This window comes from Sander vitreus, chromosome 15 (genome assembly GCF_031162955.1).
Source record: "Sander vitreus isolate 19-12246 chromosome 15, sanVit1, whole genome shotgun sequence".
Classification (NCBI taxonomy): Eukaryota; Metazoa; Chordata; class Actinopteri; order Perciformes; family Percidae; genus Sander; species Sander vitreus.
Window position 1 is genome coordinate 2,184,091 of NC_135869.1, and position 21,651 is coordinate 2,205,741.

Genomic DNA, 21,651 nt, shown 5'->3' on the forward strand with positions numbered 1-21,651 from the left:
CCTGATCCTGCAGTGTTTTTTTTAGCCGCCCGCTCCCGCCCGCAGCAAAGTTAAAACCGCCTGCTCCCACGAGATTTGCGTTGGGTCCCGTGGGACCCAATCCCAATGCAGCCCTCTAATGTGGGTTTTCTATCTTTTGAGCAAAAGGGAATTTCACAACCCCTTTTCTTGGTTTTCTCTAGCCATGTAGCACCAATTTAAAAAAAAGTTTGTGCCATTCTACTGCATAGACAGCCCAGTTTTACGAATATACCCTCTTTCCAGAAGTAATATTATTCTTTAAGTATGTATTATACAAAAGAGAGTGTCTTTTGTTTTTTGAACCGTGATGCTATTCTAGTCAGGACAATTTGGACTGATCCTCGACAACAGAGTCTGATTGTTTAAAGTTTAACATCAGCACTTTATCAAGCTTGTTTTATTTTACAGAATGCGTTTAGGACCGACCAGATCTGGAAGTTGAGGGAACGGTTAACTCAAAATCCCTTTGCTTCGGGAAACAACAAACTTCTAGCTAGTTGAAAGTGTCAAATTTTGAAGAAAATGTGGATCTTGCAATAACACATACTTGGTTCTTTTGGTGAATGATTGTTAAGATTTACAAGAAATATGTTTACGTCTTTTACTGTCTAACTGGGACACTTTGGTGACCGATTGGTGGGATTGCTGTGGATGAAGTACACACAGCGATACACTGGTGAGAGCAAATGACGTTGAACCATGTATCCAGCTAATTTATAGCTCATGTTACTGTATTGTGTGAACAGTTAACTTACTTTAATATTGTATGTTGTGTTTTCTTTTGCAGGGTGCAAATGTTCCACCAAAACAAGTTCCATCCCGAGATCAATTTGCAGAGCTGCCCAAGACGACTGTGATTGGTTTAAAGAAATGCAAACAACCCAGAGGGATTTATTCTCCTACAGTATGTAAGCTTATCTGTGGTGTATCCAGACCTTACTTCACAGCGCTGTGGAGATCTGGCAATGCTAGACTAAATGAACAATAATGTCATATATACTATGTGTACTAATTATGTCACTTTTCCCTACCATAGATAATGGAATTGGACTGGACATGGTGTTGTCTGATGTCCTATCTGAGGTAGACAACCAAACCAAACTGGGAGACAAAGTGTTGTCAGGATGATAAATGGTTTGATGACCCATATTAACTATTTCAATAGGACAAGTGCCACAAATAATAACATTACATTTTAAAAATAAGAAAATGTTATAGTAAAGTAAATATCATTCAGTTATGAATAATGGTCAAATTAAATAACAGTGTTATTACCTTGCAAGTGTTATTTACATGTTTTCCAGTAAAATTTACAAAATATTTACACAGATAATAATAATAAAGATTGGATATTACTGTGTATTTGCATCCAATGACCTACTCATGAGATTCTGGGCTTTAATAGAGCCCTCACTACTATCTAGGGTCAGTGTGACCATGACGCAGGCACAGAGAGGCACTTTTACAGAGCCATGTTCCACTGTAGTAAGTAGTTATTTCCACGTACCATACAATACAACTCTCAGATCAAAGATCAGGGCTAATGGAAGTGGAGGGAAACCTAATTCTTTTGAACAGACTCGTTCCCTGCAGGCCATTGATGAGATGTTCATGTTTCTCAACTACCTTGCACTGGGGTTAGAACAGCATGACCTCGCTGACCGGTATGGAGTCCACCAGTCCACCGTCAGTTGGATCATCAAAACGTGGAGCAACTTTCTGTGCTAGGGTCTGTGAGGATCTGGATACCAGAGGAGAAAATACAGGCACATCTTCCAGCTGTGTTTAAGGATTATGCAGACACTGGAGTCATCCTGGACTGCGTGGAGCTGAGGTACCAGCGCCCTGTACAATTGATGTCTCCTTACAAACTATGAAAATGGGCCTCTTGTAAAGGCTCGGGCAAAGAAGCCTGAGTAGCACTTGTGTTTTTGGCCGAAGTGCATTCAGATCTTCACTTAAAAAGTTGAGTGACAGTGTCAATGCAATGTGAAAAATGTTAATCAGTGTTTCCCAAAGCCCAATATGATGTTCTCAAATGTCTTGTTTTGTCCACAACTCAAAGATATAGGACTGAAGAAATGCATACATATTCACATTTAAAAAGCTGGAATCAGAGAATTGTGACTTTTTCATTACAAATTAACTCAAATCGATTATCAAAATAGTTAGCGATTAATTTAATAGTTGACAGGGGGCTAATCTTTGCAGTTCTACTTGGGTGTATATATATCAACAAGATGTACCTAATTATTAAAACGAGTCATAGTGCAGTAAAATGATCCCTGTCCATGTTTTAACTATTATATGTTTTTATATTAAAATTTTCACGGCATAACCATAACCCTGGGAAAAACTTGATACTATGGTTATGTGTCTAGGAAACTTAACAGGGTTTGGCTTTTATTCGTGCACTTGAAGTCACAGGAGCTACATGCTAACGCGCAAGGCTGAAAATAAGGTGAAATGGCATACCTACCTTCCTTCCTCCGCTTTTCAGACCAGTCCACTCCTCGTTGCGGTGATAAACAGCATCAACACTCGGTTGACAGTTAATTTGTAGACATTCAAGACACGGACATAATATTACCACAACTTGATGGGGAAAAGTCACGACAAATTAGAAACAAGCTCCTCTCACTGACTATCCAGCTGACTATTGTCAGTCTCCACTCTTTGGTACTCACAATCACTTCCTTTGTTAACTCCCACTGCAACAGTGCTGCATGTAAGGCTTGGCATTGTCTTACTGAAAAAAGCAGGGACATCCCTGAAAAAGACTTTGGTTGGACGCCAGCATATGTTGTTCCAAAACCTGTATGTACCTTTCAGCATTAAAGGTGCCTTCACAGATGTGCAAGTTACCCATGCCATGGGCACTAACACACTATTAAAGGAATTATGATTCTTTGAGTTTTGTTAATCATTTGAACATTTTTATATATGCGTCGTGTTCAAAAATGCTCACACTGTTCACTGAGCTGTGATATGGAAATTTAATCAGAGGCCTATGTCATTTTATTACCTCCGGTGACAGGAACTAGGCATTTCATAGACCGGACGGAAACACCATGTATGTGGACTTAATGTGAACTAATGTACCTGTATATGTCAAAGTCACCAATGGGGGGGAAAAATACTGTTTTCTTATAGGACACAGAGGAGTCTTGCTTGAGGACTTTTGTCCAATGATAATAGAGCATTGTAGAGAGACTATTTCCCATAGGATAAGGAGAGATTTGTTTTTGGCTGTATTCCAATCAGAAAGGATTTTGTTTGTTCTATGACAGCATAAAATCAATGTGCACAAACTTCTCTGTGGGAGTTACTGGGGGAAACTGATATGGTGAGACCTTGACACTTTTTTTCTGTAACTTCCCTGTAATTAATTACATAAACGTTTGCGATATATCACTTTAACCATCTCTATGTTCTCTGTGCTTTTGTGTTCGATATTTGAGTATCTATGGAGAGATCAGTTAATATCTATAACATTTTGGAGGTCCCACCGAGATTCTAAACCTGAAAGCTGCTCTTCTAATGCGTTGGCCTTTGTACGACGAGACTAGCCTGACAAATTCCAGGCTCTTGGAAACCTCTGACTCCTCGTTTGATCGAAAGGGGTCCGAGACGCGCAGGAGGCCTTCGCTCAGAGGAACTGACATCAGTAAGTTTTTGAACACATTAATGACGTCAGTTTTTAATGCAGTGCCGCCTGAGGGATCGAAGGTCACAGGCATTCCATGTTGGTTTTTGGCCTTGCCGCTCTCCAGATTCTCTGATGATGATCTCTGTAGATGATGAAATCCCTAAATTCCTTGAAATTGTACATTGAGAAACGTTCTTAAACTGTTGGACTATATGCTTACGCAGTGATTCACAAAGTGGTGAACCTCGCCCCATCCTTGCTTGTGAACGACTGAGCCTTTTGGGGATGCTCCTTTTATGCCCAATCATGACCAATTAACCTGTTCACCTGTGGAATGTTTCAAACAGGTGTTTTTTGAGCATTCATTAACTGTCCCAGTCTTTTGTTACCCCTGTTCCAGCTTTTTTCGAACGTGTTGCAGGCATCAAATTCAAAATGAGTAATTACTTGCAAACAAATCAGTTTGAACATTAAATATCTTGTCTTTGTAGTCTAATCAATTGAATATAGGTTGAAAAGGATTTGCAAATCATTGTTTTTATTTACATTTTACACAATGTCCCAACTTCATTGGAATTGGGGTTTGTACATGGTTTATTTTAGCCTGACAAGCCAGACCCACATCAAGGTGTTGGGTCTGGGAACACACCATTGGCAGGGCTCAATCCGAGGGGCGGGATAAACGGTTGTCTTTCAAATTCCCTCTGTACGCAATAGGATAGCGCTACAACCAACCAGAGCAACGAAGAAGGTAGCGGAGCTAGGTGATAGATTAAACTTTTGCCGTATCCGGTCGGCAAAACTCCGAACACACCTTCCTTTTTAAGAAGGACTTCAGTGCCGTTCTTTGTTCTTTTCTCAAAGAAAAGCTTAACTCCAAGTCTTCCAGAGTCTCGGCCAAAGCCGATTCGAAAGACCGCTGCCAGCAGCAGCCATCTTGTTTGTTTTCAAGTAGCAGGGAATTCACGCGTAACCGTCGCAACTCTGCCAACATTATGTTAAGCCCGCCCACCGACTCTATACACAATGTGATTGGCCTGACTAGAGTTTGGTTTTTCCAGCTCGCAAGCCAACAGACAGTTGATTGCTGCCGCTAGGGTGCGTCTAGATTTCTAGGCTAGGTTTATTTGGTTTACAAGTTGAATAATGGTATATAGAGATGCATTATTTTTCACTGGGCAGGAAGAGAATTTAACTAAATCTGCTCGTTTTTGTTTTTTTCTTCTTCCTTAACATCAGGGGCAGTGGACTACAGATGAAAAATAGTCTTTTGGCTACTTCTGGCATTTTTAACCTTTGTACAGTCATGCGTTTTAATAATTTGCACTATCCCCTTCTTAAAGAATGAAAGAATATGCTACTTCAGCTTTTAAAATCTACGGAAAAATACAATAAACTCACTGTGGAAAAATACAGTAAAAACTAAAAAGCTAGTGTCCAAGAAAGTTGCATGTTCTATCTGGATCTACTACTCAAAACAAATATCAGCCCCTTTGCACCAACAGTGGTAATACAAGAAAAAAAGACTAGTCACATGTATCAGGATCAAACATTTTATTCTGTATTTTTTTTAGAACTTCTGTACAATACCAACATTTTCTAGACCTGGAAATGATCACTTCTGTCAGTAATCCGGGCATTATAGCGCCACAGAAGAACCCTGCACTAAGCACAAGTTACACAACACAACCAAACGGGGAGAAGATCTCTTCACTTCAACTTCAGGAAGTGTGTTGCAATCAACATTTTGGCAATCACATATATTCTGCAAGGAGCTGCTTCTCATATAACCATTCTATAACATAATAAAAAGGAATGCCCTATATTAGTAATCCCATTTGAATATTTAGCAACCTAACCTCTGCCACTGGACAAGGGTTTGCCAGAACATTGACAGCAGAGGCAAACTGCTCTTCTCCCCATCAACATGGCTGTAGAGAGCTAATGGAAGGCAGAAAGGAAATACACCAAGCACAAAAGTCATTCATTTGTCTCACCATGTTGAATAAGCTTCTTGAAAAGAGTACAAGAAGGGTGGTATGCTAAAGGTAAAGCGTATGTATTCGGACTTAAAGGAGTAGTTCAACATTTTTGCTAATATACTTCTTCCCTTTCTGGTGAAGCGTATAATGTGAAGATTGATACCACTCTCATATCACGGCTAAAGCACAGCTTAGCACATATAAATACACTAGCCTAGTTCTGTCCAAAAGTAACAAAGTCTTCCTACCATCACCTCTAATGCTCACTCATTAAAATGTAGTATCATTTTTGATAGGCTCATTGTTGAATCCCTACAACAACAAAAAAAAAGTATGAAACCAAAATATGAAACCAAAGTTTTATGGTTGGTTACATATGGGAGTATTTATTGGGACATAAACCCTGTGTAAAATGGCAAATTGTCATTTTTACACTTTTGTTTTGTAGAGATTAAACAAAGAATATACATTGTGTTAATTAGTGAGCTGTTTCCAGTCTTTATGCTTAGTTAACCTGTATGTACTTTGGAAGAGTTACTGGTACTGGTTATATAGTAATAACCATTAACCCTCTCCATACTGGCTGGGAACAGATCCCTTCTTAATGTTCAGTGTAGAAATGCTTTGCAATACATTTCTGCATTGAACATTAACATGAAGCTCCTTTTAGGCTTCAGCAATCTGAGTCAGTCAAATCAAGTGGGTATCTCTTGATGTTATTAGTCTTTTTAGTACAAAATTCCACTTCCCACTGATAGTGTATCCAGCATGGAATACCTCCACCACAGCTCAGATCATTCCTGGCACAAAAACAGCAATAAACATGAACCTGACTACCAGGACGGACATACCCACTTGATTTGTGTAACTTGCATGGCTGAACTTGAATGAGGACTGTAGTTTTAGTCCCATTTCTTACAGTTAAGTCATGCTAGAAAGTGATCTTTTCACAGCCAGTATAAAAAGGTGGAATAATCACAGCAACCAGTAACACATTCAACATACATCAGGCATGTGAGTACTAAGTATACAGATGGACTCTATTTAGATGGACTCTATCCCTTTGGAGTGTTTTCTCCACCCATGACCCCCTAAAAACTCTGCTCCCTTCTCTTCTTTTCCTCGCTGTGATCACACTGCAAGCAATACCGACAACAAGTCCATTCATTTACTGTGTCATTGGTGAGTGAAACTTGCCCATGTGCACTTAGACAAAACAAACTGTAGAAAAAGGGTGGGCTATTCAGATTTCTTCATTGCCTTAGTTCCCCTATTGCTATCTGTGTCAAGCCTGCTATCTAGTGGTGAAAAGCATGCACCTGAAATGACAAATGAATATTGGTTACAGTACAGGCTTTATCAGCTTTTTTTCCCTTCAAACTATTCAAATTATAGAAACTGATACCAAAGTAGTAAAAGGCTTGATTTGACTTCTGTTTATACCTTGGTACAGATGCAACCAAAGCCTGTGGACAGCACGACTGTTAAGTCTTGAATTACTTGCAGTGTGAACACATGGAAAGTTAATTTTTCTTGCTTCTATTAGTTCCCCCGAGCCCGGGTGGATGTAGCTAAAGCATGGGATAGTTTGGTTTATATCTTGACGGGTTAATCAGAACTGCCAGCAACCCAAAGAACAGCAGGGTTTCCAAATAAACAATGCACCCTACAAACTGACAAATTAGCATTAGTTTAAAAAAACAAAACAAAAAAAACGCATAACAAAAAGGGTATAAAAGTGGATGTAAATGAAAGCAACACTTCTCTAGCGGCTTTGTATCTGGTAGACAGATTAGAACTGAAATAACTTTTTGTATAATACAAAGGAATCATTGTGTTCAGACTAGCGAGCTGCTGCTGATGTTTTATGTGGCCTGGTCATAGAGGCGGATGAGGATCAACTATGCCAGAGGAGACAAGGTAAGGGGCTCGTAAAGCCTTGCCACTTTCTCCAACTACCTTCCTTTTGTTAAAAGGTCTGTCTTTGCTTCCTACCTCTTGAATAAAAAAAAAAAAGATACTACTTTAAAGGAAAGCCTGCTTTCATAAACACCATCACCTGCCACTGCTCTAGCTAACTCAGACTCTCCCAGTATAAGGTCCCTTTGTCGGACCCAAACCTGCCTTGACTTCAATGCCAAAGTGAGCGCCAGGTCTTGTTGATCCCCATCAGACAGACAGTCTTTCCTAGGTAAAGAGTATAAAAAACTTTTGTTGCTTGTGGGTCAAAGTGGAACTGCCGCCAATATCTGCATATATGCATTCAAAGGTTTGAGCCGTGAAACAAATCTTTTGTATCCACAAGCAACAATGTCTGGTTAATCTCAACATCTATCAGGCATTTAGGCAGCCAACAATTTTTAGAAGGGATCAGGACATTAAAATAACAGCTGGTTAGCTACAAAAGTAGCACAAATACACTGCTCCAGGCCAGATTTGCCAGCACTTGACTAGTGGTGTTCATTTTTCACTATCAAGCGGGCACTACCAATTCTTTTCTCTCGGAAACATTCATACAACAGAAGCTTGATTCCAACCCTGAACCCACCAAAATTTAACGTGGGCGTAGCATTCTCTTCTGTGATTTTGTTCCTCCAGTGCAAACATAACAAAAAAAGATCCCTTTGTCTTTAGTTCTTGGCCTGGCTTTGAGTCAAGCAGTGTGCAGGGAGTCAGGGCTGGGAGCTGCCCTGGCTGTCGGGGTCTGTCCCTGAGGAGCTGGTGTCTGAGTCTGAATGGTCGTCGTTGTGGTTCTCCTCCGCCACGCTTTTCTCACGTATTCGCCTGTGGGTGGCGCTGAGGCGAGTCAGCAGCCCCTGGTAGTCAAAACGACCACGCTTCTCGCCAAAGGGGTCCTGGGTAGAGCAACAGATAAAAATGCGGGGGGGGGGCAGAGGTGAGCCAAGTTCAGTATATCACTCAGTAATAAAGCTTGTAATGGTACGTGTATTTGTCCTGATGAGTTCACTACAGTAGGGGTGTAACATATGGCTACCATCTGTATTGTATCTGTATTATGTTTTTATCAGGAAAATATCTAGTGCTGCAAAAATTTATGGATTAATTGATTGTTGTCAATTATTAAATTAATCGCTATTTTCACAACTATTTTGATAATTGAAATCGGTTTGAGTAATATTTTATGAAAAAAAAGTTCCAGCTTCTTAAATGTGAATAATTTCTAGTTTCTTCACTCTTCTATGACAGTAAGCTGAATATCTTTGAGTTGTGGATACAACAAGACATATTAGGACATCATGTTGGACTTTGGGAAACACTATTTGACATTTTTCACTATTTTAGACATTTTATAGACCAAACAACTAATTCATTTACTAACTTTTCTACTAATTGTTAGTTGCAGCCCTAAAAAGATCTAGATTTATTTTCTGTGTTAAATGGTTTTATACTGTACTTAAAACTCCTCATACATATATGTTTTAGTTTAGGTGCTCACAAAATAATATAACACAGTATTTCAACCACAAACCTTTGTGCCGTTATTGGTGTTTATCTGTTGAAAACTGATAAAAAGTTATTGGAGGATGAGACTAGCTCAAAGTCTGAATAATAAATACACCTCCATGTTATTGTGTTAACATTTTGGCAAATCTGCATCGTAAAAAGTCCTGCTGTTTCGCAACATCCCGACGACATACATAAGCATGTGTAGAACATGAAATCTAAAGTTCCACCCGGAAAGACATTTGTCTGCTAGCAACCATGCTATTCAGGTTAGCTCTGGATGTAAAGCGTGAGTGTTCTCGGCATAATAAATGCTAATGAAAAACCATGAGCATTTAGATTTATAGTTGGAAGTCTCATCGCGCGTTCACATCTAGGGGTTGTCGGTGCGATTACATTCAAAGCCAATGCAGAAAAGTGAAGAGACGCATTAGCAAAGTAAATGACGTGATGTAAATGACGTGATGTAAATGACGTGATGTAAATGACGCGATGTAAATGATGCGAAGACACGTTTACTACCTGAAAAAGGCAGTGAAAATCATTGTGCTTTTTTCTCCTTTGGATGAGGTTATTAATCCAGAAACAACACCGTTTCATTGTCCAACGTATCTAGGACTTCTACAACAGGTACAAAGCAACAAAAGTGGTTATTTTGGCCATATTAATTACAGAAAAAACGTTGTTGGTGCCTACAGCTCTACACCAGCGCGAGTACAAGAGTAACTTAAGTATACACAAATGATCCCGCAAATATGTTCCTCCGATCAAACTCACGATTAAAATGACGCAAAAAATTGCTTTACCTAGGTGTGAACGCTCCATTATAGTTTTGTAGTGATTTATGTGTGCTCTCTCTCTAGAGACACAAAGACTCTATGTTCCACCTTTTGTGAAGCCATCACCTGCTCCTGTCCTGTATGAAATAGCACAAACTGCAGTAATCCACGAAATTATCTAATGCCTCGCCGGTTGCCCTTAGCACCGATCCCCTGGGCTACAAATAGCTAATGAATTGTGGAATTACTGTTTCTCTTAACAGAGAATTAAGAGAAAACATAAGAGAACTTTAAAAGAACGTTGCTGCATAAGGCCCACTGGTCCAACCCTATGGTGTATGTACAGTACCAGCCAAACGTTTTAGGAATGCACCGAATCCAGATTTTTAGGGTTCGGCCGAATACCGAATCCACTGGTTAAGATTCTGCCGAATCTGAAACCCGAATCCTACTCCCATCCTCAGTCCATTAACACAGTAAACACATTAATGAAGTAAATAACGTCCACAGCCTCTAAAATAGTTAAATGTAACAACTTAATGTTGAATTCACACGCTCTTTTCACATCGTAGGAAAGCACATTGCTATCGCCAGATGAGTGACAATTTTGTTTGGCAAATTTTCGCTAACCAGTGTATGATGAAGGCATGTTGGGGGGGGGGTGAAATTAGAAAGCTAAAGTTAGCTAACGAGCAGCAGCCGGCTGTTCAGTCGCTCCGCTCCCACTGTAGGGAGACTCATTTGCCGAGAGAAAGGCTGACAGCCCGGGAGAGGCACTGTCTGGTTAACACAAGTTTTTAGCTGTGACTGTCCTTCCTTTGTCGTACCTGAAGTTGCTGCATTTTGGCTGCTGTCTGTAGATTCCTTCATGCACAACTCATATTCTTTCGGATGTTTCATACGCAAATGTTTTAACAGCGGCGATGTTGTGTATTGTTTAGGGTCCTTGCCACCACGAGACAAATTGGCATTGCAAATTGAACATGTAGCTCGACTTGAATCACCTTCTTTTGACTGAAAGTACTGCCAAACAACTGTTTCAACGAGTTTCATTTTCACTTTCTCACAGCCTACTGCATTGAAAGGTCCACCTACGTAAACACCTTCCCGTAATCAACGGCGGCGCCATTACATCGACCAGCGTAGCGCGCGTAGTGCAACCGTAGGGTTCGGTGGAAAAACATTCTTCGGTTCGGCAGAAACCGAACCCCGTCAAAAAGCCCAATATTCTGCCGAATCCGAAGCTGAATCCTGGATTCGGTGCATCCCTAAAACGTTTTGACATGCTTTCTAATTCACTTAAATGGGAAAGCGTGTCCAAACTTTTGACTGGTGCTGTATATTGGTAAATGCATTATGAATATTTATCTCACAGGATTTACATACATTGTCTCCAAGAATATTAATGTGTATGTAGAATATAAGAAAATGTTAGATGTAGACGGATTAAAATAAATAGTATATAGTCACCTGCATGTTCTGTCCCTGTAGATGCAGTCTCTCTTTGCACACTCCCTCGTAGAAATCATAGTATTCTAGGAAGGACTTTTCCATCACACTCCTAAAAACACACATGCAAATAAGAGAAGTGAGAAGGACAGGATAAAGAGCAGAGAGGACATATGTTAAAGACAGATAGAGAAGAAGAGTAAATATTAGTGTAGACAATTATGTTGGTCTCACCACAGAGCTTCAGGACAGGGGACTTTGCCCTCCAGCATGTCACACACAGCCACCCTCATGGTTTCATGGCGGATACACTCGTTGTAGTTCTTACTGTCCCCCGGGTGGCGCTCCTGAAAGACACACACACACACAAAGAGACGGTAATCTTATATGGAAACTTTAACCAAAGTGCATTCAAAACCAAACAAGATGACCTGCAATCTATACTGGCTGTCATTCTGAATTAGGCGTAACACTGCTATATTGCTGGTATCAGCTCATACATACATTAGTTAAGGTAGTTAATAGTTACGTTAGTTATGTTGGTTGGTGTCGACTCCCAGGCAATTAAAGCGTCACATGGCAGTTACGTGAGAGTTGTCACAAACCACATAGTCTACATCCACGACGTTCCACTTCCGGGATTGCTCCGATGCCGCCGGAAATTCCGCCAGATGTCACGCTTTTCGGCCAGAAGTCCGTTACCTTCTGCTTTCTTTGTGTTGTAATTTTAGGACTATGGTTAACTGCTCCTCAGATCTCTGCAGGGTAAATCCAGACAGCTAGCTAGACTATCTGTCCAATCTGAGTTTTCTATTGCACGACTAAAACAACCTTTGAACGTACACGTTCCACCAAAACAAGTTCCTTCCCAGGGCTATTTTGCCAAGACAATTGTGATTGGCTCAAAGAAATGCTGTGTGGACTAGCTTGGAGCGGAGTTAATGAACCTATGTTTCAGCACTACTCTGGAGGCGGTACTAAATGCAAGTTTCAGGTAGTCTTGGGGCAATCCAACAGCTTGTTGCAACATAGCGTTAAAAAAAAGCAGGACTTGTATTTAGCTAAATACTACAATTAATTTAGTTTTAATATAAAGATTCTGATTCAGAATGTCCGACTTGGGTTTCTGCATTTGTCTGTATAAACTGGAGATTGTGTGCCATATTGAGGAGTACATTACTATTTAAACTACATTTCTTACATTTTACATTTTTTTTTAAACAGACAAAATCAATGGTGCCCACCCTGCAGGACTTGAACACATCTAGAGCCTGGAAAAATTCTACTAAGAAATGAGGTTGCACGACCAAATGTTACATCACAATATTTAATTATATATATATATATATATATATATATATATATATATATATATATATATATATATATATATATATATATATATATATATATATACACACACACATACACACATACACAAGCAGGACAGAAGAATGGCAGAGAGGAAGAGGAGCGCTGTGTGGCTATATTTTCAGGCCAAAAATGAAACAACGGCAAGCTGTATAATTTTTAAGACACAGTGGTAACACAACAAATTTATACAAGCATATGAAAATTCTGTCCTGGGTTTTAACTTATTAATAGTCCAAAGGAAAACACAAAACCACTTAAAAAAGGTCATGAAAATGTATTCATATTTGGCAATTTGATGAATTGCATCCACCTTAATTATTAAAAAGCATCGGTATCGTATTGGTATCGGCGATACTGGCCCTGTATTTACTTGGTATCGGATCGATACCAAATTTTGCAGTATCGCACCACTATCCGGTTCGTAATTTGGCCATAAACAACCGAGTCTCTTGCCTTTCCTTAAATTTGTTTGACAATTTCGGCGTTGCTCCATCTCTCCAGTAAGATATTTTCTTGCCATTTGATGTGTCATCTTGCTTCACACTTGTTTCCATGCCATTTGTCTCTTAACTTCCAGTAGCGACAGCAGCATTAGAAACATCATCAACTCGCTTGCTGTGAATTCTCTGGACGACCGGCTGAGCTCGACTGCACATTACACAGACAGGGGCTTAACGTATAGGGAGCAGAGGCCACGCTAGAATGCCCTAGGAAGACAGCCATGGTAGTGCTTTTCTTAACAATATAAAAAATATATTTAAAGTTAGAATATTCATTGACCGCCTACAGCTGACCAGTCCCGAAAGAAGCTTGTCTAGTGGCACTCTCCTGCCCTCTGCTCTGTCAACCCCCTACTAGGGGTGCACGATATATCGACTCAATATCGTTATCGCGATATCACATTGCGCGATATTATACCGAAAGTCTTGCGATAATTACGCGATATTTTGTTTGCGTTGCACCCCGCCCGACATGTACCCAAAGAGCATAGAAGCAACAAGAGGCGAAACTCAATAGAACGTTGTGTTACATTCAGTCCAAGATGGCGGAGCTGCAGTTCCATTGAGTTTCCCCTCGTTACGTCTATACTCTTTGATGCACCTCTCGAAAAATACACATCACTTGGTAGCGTTGTATTTCCCCCCCCCCGACTCATTTCCTGGTTCTCCTTCTCCATAAACATGAAATCAAGGAGAGGGTTAACTTCTCCTGCTCCAGATTTCCCACCGTGGTCAGAAAGAACAGGGGAGACACTTTGTTTCTCTCACTATGACTCTAGTCATAGTCTCGGATTCACTCCGAAGAAAATCGCCGTCACTCTCTCACTTATTCCTCGCTCTACCACACACACACACACGCACACACGCACGCACACACCAGAGCACGTATAAACATCAGCTGCGTGGAGCCTCCGCAGAACCATAAAGCGAAGCGAAAGAAAAGAAAGGACCTAAAGAGAGAGCGAAGAGTGGAGCAAAATGAACACAAAAGTAAGAAAATTAGTGTTGCTCTGGGAGACGACGAAATAACAGAGATTGAAAGGAAACTTTAGAGGCCAAAAGTAACCTACAGTCACATTAGCTACAAAAGAGAGCGACATGCACTCGCTTGTGGGCGCTCCTGGGCGTGCCTAGCCTACACCTGGTTGCTTGGCAACAGTAAACAGAAATTCTCCGGTGCTACCTTAAACCACGTCTTAAAAGTTACTTCAGAGGTATTGTTAAGTCACAAGAACGATGTTTTTGGATTTAAGAATATTTATTTCTCGATAAAAGTAACACAATATATGAGATTAAATGCCAAACATATCAGATATATACATAAATACGATGTCCTGAAGCGTTTCCCGCCATCTTGAATTATTTTGTTTGACTCGCTCGAGCCACTGACATACGTCACGCTGCCTTCATGCTGCCTTCACTCTGATTGGCAGTTGCTTGTGGCCAAACGGCCACTCCCAGAGTGACAGAGAAAGACATTATATATTTATAATCTCTAGGACATTTATATCTCTATGGCTCTGGCCACTCGCATTGAAAATGAATGGTAGCCTGTTGCTTTGTCTCTGTCTCTTGTAGCTAATGTGACTGTAGGGTAATGCCTCCTCCTCGGTAGCTTGGAAATACTTTGGCTTTAAGACAACAGATGTGCACTGCATTGTTTTTTATACTGTAGTGTATATACACAACATGTCCTGTTCTAGAGACATGCTCTTTATTTATTTATTTTATACTGTCCAACCAGTAAAACATGTCCTGTTCTGTAGACACGTTGTATCAGTCCAATATGACCGTCAGTTGAAATAAAACCTTGTGTTGTAAGAAAACCTGTTTTATTTGTTATAAATCCATTTTGATGTGTTTTCCCATAACTTCGGTAATTTTACATAGGTTTAAAAATATTGAAATTAATATCGATATCACTATTTTTTTTTATATCGTGCACCCCTACTGCAGTTGAAGCCAACAGTAAGACAGCTGAATAACAGACAGACAGACAGACAGACAGAGAGAGAGTACCTGTTCAAAGCCAGGTTCATTGTGATAGGGGTTCTCTGTCATCAGAGACTGGATGGAGATGAGGACAGATGAGATACTCTGGGCTGGGCTCCATGCTGGGCCTGTCCATGTCCTACACACAAACATTTTATAGTACCTTAAGCTTACAGTGTATTAACTCCAAGTTGGAAGACAGAAACACATTAAATACTAGGGCTGAACAACTAACCAGAATTTGATCAAAATCACAATATGGACTACATCCCACAATATCCCAATCGCACAATATTTGTTAAAGGCAAAATATTTGAACATATTATTCTGAATGAAGTATCGTGGTGCTGCAGAGATGTCCCAGCCTACAAATCTTTTTCTACAGACGTAAAAAAAATCTTAATGATCATTATAATATGTTTTCCAATCAAAATGAGAATAATGTAGCTGTTAAAATGCTCTACTTGCGATCTGTTGCTGGTGTTAATATACAACAGACTGTAGATGATCTGTAATCTGAACGTTATTAGTCTCTAACTAGCGTATTGGTCCAAATATAATCTTTTTCCCTGGAAATACGTCTGAAAAAGTGGGGTCGTCTTATATTTGGCTTCTAGACTTTATGTTAACACACCGACAACAACAGATGTCTCCAATAACACGAAACGAGTAAAACGCATGTTGCCCTCCTAACTGAAGCGAGTCACCGTCCCTCACACAGAGACACAGCGATCGTCTCGAACAAAGTCTCAGCTGGACTCAAGCCAGCTGATGGTCAAGTGCAGAGGCTGGTTTTAGAACGTAGGGGACGTCACCTGTTTTAACAGCCAATAGAGAAGTCAGCTGGTAAAGTCAGCTATAAACTGTAGAAATAAAATGATCCATAATCCATTTTATTTTAATGTTACAAACAGCTGGTCGAAAAGTTTTAGACGGAGCCTCAACGACCACCCGAAAGTACGGTAACGTTATATGGTGGAGAGAGATATAGAGACTGAAGAGCCCAGCGGCATTGGAACAAAGCCGTGAATCAGAGAAATAAAACGGGTTTTCGCCGATTCATCACTAGAAGTAAAAAGAGAAGCTAAAAAGATATTGAAAATATTATTTTATTTAAGAGATGTTACAAACAACAGCCTACCTTGTTTTACTCAATGTGTTTTTATTAGAATTATTTTCAAATAAAATTATTTTCTTTATGAAAACAATATTTGGTCTTAAAAAATTAGTCTTGAAAGGGGGGGGTCGTCTTATAATCAGGGTCATCTTATATTCGGACCAATATGGTAATAATCATCACCATCAGCCACACATGTGTGCTTTTAACTACTGTAGAGGGTGGATCTGAATATTCAAATATTTGTTCTATGGGTAGGTATTCAATTTTCAATGTTGGGATTCGAATATTCGTTGTGGTTTTAAATGTGCATGCAGGCTGAAATCCACTGTGGTGTTTTGTAGCTATTAAGCTGCTAGCTAAGCAAGCAGTCTAATGTTTGTAGAGGTCTTTATGGTTATACTGTAGCAGCCTAGTGTTGTTTTCAGGCGATCTGATAAAAGGTAAACATAGTACGGCCGTGGATAATGCAGACTTGTCCAGTAACAAGTTACAGTAACAGGGAACATCATTGCCTCTATCGCTGCTACAAAAATGTTTTCACCACAAAGTAAAAAACAAAAGCAAGAACAACAAGCACTGAACTGCCGAGGTGTTTGTGTATGCGTTTGTGTTTTTCCATGAAATAAAGCTGCCTTCAGGTACGGTCGGAAATGTTGGTTTCCACCGCCGCTGCTGCCAAAACTTCAAATATTCGCAGTTGAAAAGCACCGGAGCTCAAAAAATGTTATTTGGTACAGCCCTACTCTTCACAGAATAAGCCTTTAAATCAGACAAATGAAACGTTTATATGAAACGTCATCGTGTTGAGTCGATTCTGAACCCATCAGCTGAGAGGCATTTCTCTCATGCCCTGGGTCTTGCAGTCGATGGAGTCAAGCTGCGGCGCCTGGCACTAAAAACTGCGGCCGCCTCGATTTCGTGAGGTTATCGTTGCCAATGTGTGCAAGACATCAGAGCAAGTCAGGATCAAGTCGGACACAAATCTAACCGGCATGCATTGGACAGCGATCGCCGGTGATCGATTCTGCGCAGGCCTGGCTCCTCTTGAACAAACGTAATTACACGTGTTAAACTTGCAAATGCCATTGTTTTTTTTTTTTTTTCCACAGATTACCTGTCTCATGTGCCACTGTCAGGGTATAGTGACAGTTTCAGCAAAAATGACAAAAAGGTATTTTTATAAAAGTTACCTACTGAAATGAATCCATGTGGAGACAAATAGGCCTACTAATCAGGAAAGAAATGAATCCTGACTCACCCCAGGATGCTGAGGCAGACCTTGCCATTGCGGTAAAAGTTGGGGTTGAAGCGGACAGTGTTGTGTCCGGTGGTGATGAGCTTGACCCGTGGTGGATGGATGGGGTAGTCGGGCGGGCAGCGGAACAAGAAGAGGAAAAAGCCGCCTTCGTACGGTGTGTCAAACGGCCCTGTGATCAGGGCATGGATCTGCAGTAAATGAAGGAAAAAATGAAGGAAAAAGGAGATGGTTTAAAGAGATGGTGGTGAGGTGTACAAAGGGAGAGAAGGATGCTGTGGATGAACAGAAAATCTGACCTAAAAAACAATGGACAACATCCACATCAGACACGCTGTGAGGAAGAAATGTACAAATGGGAAGAACATCAAATTTCAGTGATTCCATGACCTAAAAACTTCACTTCTTCCCTGTTTGTTAATGGTGGGTTACTCTGGTTTCAACTTTAGTTGGACTGGAAACCCTGTGTCAAAGTGTTACACATATACCCCGATACTGCCACAACATGCACACAATATTACATTGTGCCCAATTGTTTTTATTTGTAGTCAAACATGTAGGTAAGTGATAGCTAATGTAGCAACATTAGGTATCTTAAGTCTCAACTGTAAACTGTGATGACAGTTACACTACATGACACATTGACTCCAGGCATCTCCCAACTCCTGGTGGCTAGCTGGCTCTGGCTGTCTCATAGTGATTTAGCAATTGAATCTATGAGAGGGACCGACTGAAAAAAGACACTGATCTGTGATCTCAGTGTGTTGACAAGGCATTTTCTTAGGTAATGAGAGGTGAAGCCAAGTTTGACGGAACAGTGTGTGGATTCTACTTTATTCTGTCTGCCTCTGTCATGTAGCCAGGTTGCAGATATCATCCTGATATTGTGTCAAAGCACAAACAGCAAGAGCATATTTTGTGTATTATGTATCATTAAATATGTATTGTTATTACCCTATTATAACCCTGAACTTGAACGGCCTCCACAGTCACCAGATCTCAATCCAATAGAGGATCCTTTGGGATGTGGCAGAACAGGAGATGTGCATCATGGATGCGCAGCAGCAAAAATCTGCAGCAACTGCATGGTGTATCATGTCAACATTTCTGAGAAATGTTTCCAGGACCTTGTTGAAAGGGAGTCCAACACAGAACTAGCAAGGTGTACCTAATAAAGTGGCCAGTGAGTGTATGTGGCTAAGTGTATTAAATGTCATTCAGATTTTATCCGGATATGATAAGCGCAAATGGTATTACAGCCTTGTCACAGGGGACCTGGCCTTTTACCTTGGTCATGTCTTGAGGATCAGGCACGACAAACATCCCTGGTGGAGGTTCCTTGTAGATGGACATGATATCCCTGCAGAGACAGATAGAAAAAAGAAGGGGGGACAGATGAGGTTCCTGAAAGGTAGAGATGGAGAGAATCTTACACAGCCTGGCCACAACCTTGCTATAAACTATTTTCACTGGGGCTATTTTTAGGAAGAAATTTGTTCCAATTAAAACTGTCCACACAAAAGTCTGAGGATTATATTAATTACCTGTGACATTGCATACACAATACACTGTCAAGTTTTTTGTTGTAAATTGTCAATGCTTCGAGCACAAATGAAGTTCCACTCGTATGAAATCCCAAACTATCTAGTTGGCCAGTATCCATAAGGGGTAAGTGACATGTCTATTTTTGTAATATGGGTGAACTGACTGTTAGGAAGCAACGTGTCAAGTGTTAAACCAAGCTAAATTAATGTGGTCCGCGTAACGTTATGGTCTAAAAAAAGACAGTAAATGCTGAGGTTTCTGGAAATTACCCTTCATCTGTGACCTCAAGGTTTCCATTGATAGCTGAACTTTCTGAAAAACTTTTACTTTCGATTTTACTCACGTCGTTGCTTTTTAAAGTTCTTACCTGAAAACATACAATTGTGAAAACAAATGTTTTCATTACCTCTTTATCCTCAGAATGCACTGCTGAGAAGCCTTCTCGTTGTCCCAGTCCGTACTGAGGGTCGGATCCCAGGAAGTGGCGTGGATTTGGGACAGAAGGCCCGCTCCTGCCACCCCACCGACCCCTAGCCCAACACCGGAGAGAGGCAAGGAGGCGTGTACGGTCGGAGACATGGCCAAGACTGGCGGCGAGGAGCCGGGGGTGAATGTATTTCCAAAAGCGGCTGGGGTAGCAGTGACAGTGGATATAGGGGCCACTAGAGCGGTTAGGCCACTCTGTGCGGCTGCTGCGGGAGGAGGGGAGGCCGGGTTAGAGCTGGAGTGAGCACCGCTGGCTGCCGAGTGTCCCCCCGGCAGAGAATTGGCCAAAGTCGGCAGCAACGAAGATCCACTGCCCTGTCCGGTAACGCCTAAGCCAAGGGCACCGCCGCCGGAGTGCTCACCAAAGCTGTCCGCCATGGCTCGCAAGCTAACAAGCTAGAGTAAAACCGTTGGTGTTGACTAAATTATAATGCTAACAGTTAGCTGCATTGACAGCTGAGTGCGAAGTTACCTCTGCTTGTTTGTTGTCCAGTGGGATCAGAGAGCATGAGAACGGGGTAGAGGCGAGCACAGAGCCGAGGCCAGAAAACAAGGTATTTCTTCCCATGCCATGGTGGCTACTTATCGTTAGCTTAACGTTATGTTGTCCCCCAGGCCTTCAAAAGAGTACAAGAGTATAAAGTCGTCAGAAAAATTACCTCGCCCGCCTTGCTACGGCTTATGAAGTTGCTCACTGTCCGGGTGTTATCGGTTTAAAAGAATATGGTGTCAGAATAGTGGGTTTCGAACCGACCACATACCCATCACTCCTTTACCATAAGGCAACTTCGGGATCTGATTTCTCACCAGTTTAACTGCACTGAAATGATAAAACACAGGATATCCGGTGGGAACTTCAAAGTAAAAATCCTCTATCCCTTCGGGTGTTGCAAAAGGTGTAGCTATTATCACAGCAAAAGTGTATAATTAATCAATCAACGTATAATAGAAACAGTGGTAAATTAATTTTTAAAAAAAATCATTAAAGTCCAATCCACAGGGCGCATGGCTGGCTGGCTGGCTCACCTGGTGGGGCGGACGTCCATGTAGAGGTTCGCTCCTTGGCGCCGCGGCCGCGGGTTCGACTCCACCCTGCCCTTTGCTGCATGTCGTTCCCCCTCTCTCTCCCCTTTCATGTCTTCAGCTGTCCTATATAAATAAAGGCCTAAAATGGCCAAACAAATCTTATGAAAAGTCCAAGCCACAGACCTGCTGACATATATAATTTTCATATGCCTGCTGATGGCAGACAGCATCCCGAATCCAGCCCTTTTCCCCTGCACCTCACTGATGGGGATGTGCGCACTACCACTACAATACCCACGAATTCATATAATTTACTAAATATACCCGACAGGTAAAAAAACCCATTATTGATGCAGTTAATTGTCGTTATGAGTTATTTATGGTTGACAACAAAACACTTGTTCTGACCTCCAAATGTTCACCTGACAGCATTAATTAGCATTAGTTCTGAGTAGAGGACCTGTTTTGGGAGGCATGTGTCAGGCATTTGTATTACATTGCCTGTCGATCTCGTTTGGTGTTTAATGTTGGTGGTGGCAATTATGTCAATGTTTGCATCCTCAAGAACACTATTGTCACACTGAATATCCTTTGGAGTGTGGCGATTTTCTTTGGGTTAATGCTAACCTGGCACAGACATGGAAGACACATGAGGAGCATCACCTAACCAAGGGAGATGTGTGGGATTGGACAGGACCGATAAGCGCTCCGCTGGGGTGACAGCGCAGAATTGCAGATTGGGGCATTCAGAGGCACAGCGATGTGAGCAGGGCCTGGCGTGTAACACAACACAGGAGGGCTTCCTCCACCTTCGGTCATTGTAGCAATTCACCGGTTGACTCATGAGTGACCCTACTAGGGGCTAAACTGCAGACAGCATCACTCTTGGGAAGCTTTGGTAGTTAGTGCTGCACAGGGTCACCACCTTGCCATGGTGGAGAAGCTGATAAACTGACAGACACAATCTGGTATAACCACAAATACTGTTACTGTAATTTAATTAGCTTT

General features: G+C 41.1%; 1 protein-coding gene across 1 annotated transcript; it reads right to left on the bottom strand.

Annotated features, from left to right (window-relative positions):
• Positions 1-5,209: 5,209 nt before the first annotated feature.
• Positions 5,210-20,451, bottom strand: ube2z (ubiquitin-conjugating enzyme E2Z). Its single transcript, XM_078268831.1, has 7 exons — positions 19,538-20,451; positions 18,874-18,946; positions 17,590-17,777; positions 15,239-15,350; positions 11,580-11,692; positions 11,367-11,457; positions 5,210-8,507 (listed from the first exon to the last, which is right to left on the bottom strand). Exons 1-7 carry the CDS (start codon positions 19,993-19,995, stop codon positions 8,325-8,327), a joined length of 1,218 nt encoding a protein of 405 aa, XP_078124957.1. The 5' UTR covers positions 19,996-20,451; the 3' UTR covers positions 5,210-8,324.
• Between the last annotated feature and the right edge of the window lie 1,200 nt (positions 20,452-21,651).

What these genes read in the sequence shown, in the direction of transcription:
- ube2z (XM_078268831.1), bottom strand. Translation starts at nt 19,995, where the DNA reads ATGGCGGACAGCTTTGGTGAGCACTCCGGCGGCGGTGCCCTTGGCTTA. An exon ending in ATGAACCTGGCTTTGAACAG is followed by an intron (nt 11,693 to 15,238) that starts GTACTCTCTCTC and finishes TGTGTCTTTCAG; the next exon opens with GAGCGCCACCCGGGGGACAG. An exon ending in TACAGGGACAGAACATGCAG is followed by an intron (nt 8,508 to 11,366) that starts GTGACTATATAC and finishes TGCTCTACCCAG; the next exon opens with GACCCCTTTGGCGAGAAGCG.